The sequence below is a fragment of the Penaeus monodon genome, chromosome 13 (assembly GCF_015228065.2).
Source record: "Penaeus monodon isolate SGIC_2016 chromosome 13, NSTDA_Pmon_1, whole genome shotgun sequence".
Taxonomy (NCBI): domain Eukaryota; kingdom Metazoa; phylum Arthropoda; class Malacostraca; order Decapoda; family Penaeidae; genus Penaeus; species Penaeus monodon.
The window spans coordinates 39,423,190-39,428,189 of NC_051398.1; the positions used below are offsets into that span (position 1 = coordinate 39,423,190).

Genomic DNA, 5,000 nt, shown 5'->3' on the forward strand with positions numbered 1-5,000 from the left:
GTCTGTGGCCACATTTGGTAATGAATTCGAATTTAGGTTTTCCGAATATGTCCTACAGTGGAGTGTGCTGTTATTTATGATCAAAACGATAATTCATGTAATCAGATTATCTTCCAATACTCTGCCAAGATTAATTCATAATGTAGTTTATAACGACACGTACTTGACCCTGTAATTAAAAAGTCTATATAGATATATACTCAGAATTCTATGTAGGTACATGTTCCCACCATTTATCTTTTTTCTTTTCTTTTCTTTTTTCTTGGTAATCCTGTCCTTGATGTATAATATATATATATATATATATATATATATATATATATATATATATATATATATATATGTATATATATATGTATATATATATATATATATATATATGCATATATATATATATATATATATCATATATTATATATATATATTTTTTTTTTGAATGTGTATGTTGTTTCTGTATAAGATTTCTTATCGTTTAATGATTATTATTTTTTATCCTCAACTTCCATTGATATTGATATTCCATAGTCCATCAATATATTCACAAATTCTTGCGTCATTCTAAATGCAGACATTTACCGGTAATTAATAATGACGATGACGGTAATGATATCGATAATATTGATAATAATAATAATAATAATAGACACATTAATAAGGATAATGATACCGAAAATATCATATTGAATCGATAATAGCAATGATAGTGATGATAACAATAGTAATAATAATGGCAATGAAATAAAAACAAACATGACTAATGATAATGATGATTCTGATGACAGTAACGCTAGCCAAATCAACAAAACAGCTTACCATTTCGTAGTAAAATTTCGAGCAAGTAAGTGTAGTGCTGTAGAACTGTATATGTCCGCCTTTCTCTGTAACATATTTTTTTCCATTTTCTTATCCTCTGCCGTGCCCCGGGTGCGTGCAACATCCTTAATACTGCGCAGTTACGTTAATTAAAAGAAGTTCCAAAGACAACCTTAATCAAAGGGAGTTTATAAGTAGTGCAGACGCTAAAAGTTAATTAGTTACTGACTCACAAAACAGGAGGTGGATTGATGGTAAGGACATTTCTCTCGTGAGATTGATATCCAGGTAATGGTACTGACTTTTGATGTATATATTAATTTTAGCTAATCTTCCCTATTGATTTATTGGTTCATTTATTCTTTAACATTTAGTCTTTGTGATGTGACTGATTATTTAGTGGGGGTAATAATGTAAATGCCTTTGTTCTGATCTTTATTTATACATTGATCTTCACTGTCTTCATGTGATCATTATTTAAGGCACTTTAATATACGCGTGTGATGACCTGCAGTAAAGAGTTTGGTATGCAAAGGAATGTGAGGTATATGTACGTGTTACTGTCTCCTGTGGTCAGTGTTGGTAAGATTTCGTATCTGCGAAATTCCTCTGGGGCACACACGCAGCTAGATATACTGATGGGTGGATTCCAAATACATTTACGCTGACCTCCATACCCGCTTATGTACATTTATGTTTGCACACATTATAATGCGGGCTCGTAGACACAAAAAAAGGAAAGAAAAGTTTGAACTAAAGATATTCTGCAAGGAAAATGAGCGGGTGGTAGTCCCGTTAAAGCAACTTTAGCAGTACCTGACAGTGAACTTTGCCAAGACGGGTTTAGCATCCCCGGCGACTAAGGCAAGGGCAAAGGGTTCACCTGTCCGTTCCAAACGCCTCACAGGTTCAGCGCTTGAATTCCGGTCCTTTTCCCCTTACAAAGGGTATCGCTCGCCAACGTCCGCCTCGCTTCCATAGAGAAGTGGGTCTTAATTTCGATAACATGAACCCTCAGCAGTCATGCCATAAGGTGATACATTAAAGACCGAAAATATTTGTTATACTTCCTGCCAGACCTATTAAAATTTTTTGTCAGGGATTCTTTCCCCGTACATGTACTCTGTCTACTCTTAGGAGCATAAATCTCTAAATTTAAGTACAAAACTTTTTCTATGAAATACCATTAATATTAATAGTTTGGCTGGTGAAGTATACCATTTTCAGCGACGGCGAAGTACAGGAGGCCACAGAAGTAAATGAAGCAGAGATAGGAACCACGGACTAAAAAAGTGGTTGGGAAAATCTTGACGGGGGATGGCCGGTTTGTAGAAATGTCTCCGGTAAACTTTGAATCCCCGGGTCCAAAACACAAGCGATTTCACTTCACCAGTAACTATGCAAAACCATCGAATTTATCTTTTTGGATTATGAGTTTCATATAATAACTCATGAAATGGTTTCCCCCTATATTACTACCCCTTACCGGTGTTTTTAAAAGCAAAAATTATCTCCCATTTTTTCTCTCGTACCGTTCGGTCCCCCAAATTAAAAGGAAGTGGGCATATTAACGCATGCGAGGCAGGAATTTTATTAAGCAAATATTCAGAACTGTTTCTCTTCCCTCGCGTCTCCTGAAAAGTTAAGACGCGAGTGAATGGCTGTCCTTTTCTTCTCCGCTCAAAGCCTGTAGTATTATCTTCGTCTTTGATTGGAAATATTTCAGCTCATTATACTTCTGCTGACTGATGTCACCGCTTTGTCTCGTCTCTTTTCCCTTCGTTTCTCTGGCAAACATTTGTTAGTTTATCTTGGTCGAGGTTTAAAATTTTTATTGCACATGATTCATTTTGATTGTGCAAGGAAAAGAAAAATTATTAAAAACATCCCCGTACTCGAGTTAGAGGAATTCTGAGTAGGTTGCATTCGACAGAGAGGGTCATCACACATTTTTTCTCTGAGGTACTTTTCGGGATATTTGGATGGGGTTTCCCTAAAAGAATGTATGTATATATGTATGTGTGTGTGCTTATACGTATGTATATATGCATGGGTATACATACACACATACATACATACATATATGCACAAGTATATACATAAAACATACATATACATCGTTCTGGGTTTTCCACATAGGCGTCGAATAGTAAATACGAAGAGGTAAACTAATACGGCCGTGAATAATTTCATGTTTATCGCAAACGTTTCAGAGACCGTCTTATCTCTATCATCAGTGCTGCAATGGTGAACCCAAAAATAATATGCATTAGACAACAGAACTATACAAATTTAAAAGAGGTTCGCTAAATTTAAATAAAGATATCAAATAACAAAAGTAGCAAAAGATAGCAAAACAAAAAAAATGGTATAGGTATAAAACAAACAGGTATATACAGTTTTTTTTTTTCACCATTGCAGCACTGATGATAGAGATAAACTGGTCTCTGAAACGTTTGCGAATAAACATGAAATTATTCACGGCCATATTAGTCTACCTCTTCATACATATAAATTTTACGTATACATATATACATATACATATATACACATACATATATACACATATACACATACCATACATATACATATGTACAAACACACAACGCACGCACACACACACACCACACAAAACACACACAACACCCCACACACAAAACACACACACACACACACACACACACACACCCACACACACACACACACACATATATATATATATATATATATATAATATATATATATATATATATGATTATATATATATACACACATATACATACACATGCATACTAGATACTACATACATATTCATACACACCACCTACCCCACACGCACATACAGACACGCGTACACACAGATATACATATGTATGTATATATATAATATGTATATTATACATGTATATATAAACATACATATATGTATATATACGGATATATATGTATGTATATGTATGTATATCTACACATATATCTGGTTTTATATGTTTATATGTGTTATACATACATATATCTGTAGATTACATATATAAGTATATGTAAAATAAATATGTTTATAAATATATATCGTTATTTGTATTTTTTATGTATATATATGGTAATATATACATATAAATATGACATATATTGATATATATTATATGATTTTATATGTATTATGTATGTGGTATAAATACACACACACACACCCCCCACGCACACACACACACACACAAACCCCACACACACACACACCACACACACCACACACCCCCACACACCCACACACACACACACACACAAACACACACCACACACACACACACACACACACACACACAACACACTCGTATATAATTTATTTCTGTGGCACATATATATATTTCATACATGTAATAATGTTGAATATATCCATAAGATAAATATGTATGCATATATATTATTTCTGTCTCGTTCGTTTGTCATCCGTAACTTATATCCACGAGACTGCGGATTTGAAGTAAAGTTCATTTTGATGTACGTTGGGCATCTTATGCCTGGAATCATATTCCGTGTGGCTGCGGACTTCAAAAGTATCTCTTCTGATGGGAGATTTTTAAAGAACCGACACGCACTCACCATCATATTATAATCTATGAGAATCCTATTCCCAAATTGATTGTTGTCATTATTATTATTGTTATTATTAACTTTATTATTGTTGTTGTTATCATCATTATTAGCATTCTTCGAGGCAAGAAAACTAATAGTTATTGACAGACTATTACGGGGGAGGTTTAAGAAGGAGGGTAGGGGGGAAGGAATAGGAAGGGGGAGAGGGAGAAAGGGAGGGGCAAAGGAAAAGGAAGGGGAAGGAGAGGGGCTCGGAGAAAAAAAGGATGGCAAAGGGATCGCGGGGCGTGGGTGAGTTTAAGGAGGAAGAGGAAGGAACTAGGAGGAAGCAAATTTAGGGCTTAATAAAGTGGGAGGGGAGGAGTGAAATTACGGAGGATTGTGAGAGGGGGTGGCAGAGCGTGGAAGGAAAAGGTTGAGAGAAAGAGGAAAGGAAAGGAGGAGGCGAAAGTAGAAGGAAGAGGGTGAGAGAGGAAGAGTACCTTTTCTCCCGCTTGTATATATGTATAGATATATTTGTAATGCCCACACGCACGCACGCACTCAACACACCACACACCCCACACACACACACACACACACACACACACCAC

At 35.2% G+C, this 5,000-nt stretch overlaps 1 protein-coding gene across 1 annotated transcript in view; it reads right to left on the bottom strand.

Annotated features, from left to right (window-relative positions):
- Positions 1 to 5,000, bottom strand: part of LOC119579942 (ribosome-binding protein 1-like) — a 16,841-nt gene that overhangs the window by 2,677 nt on the left and 9,164 nt on the right. The window contains exons 8-10 of the mRNA XM_037927789.1: positions 2,032 to 2,161; positions 1,630 to 1,696; positions 164 to 169 (exon numbers count right to left, since the gene is read on the bottom strand). Of these exons, the coding sequence (XP_037783717.1) occupies positions 164 to 169; positions 1,630 to 1,696; positions 2,032 to 2,161 (203 nt within the window). The remainder of the gene's footprint in view (positions 1 to 163; positions 170 to 1,629; positions 1,697 to 2,031; positions 2,162 to 5,000) is intronic.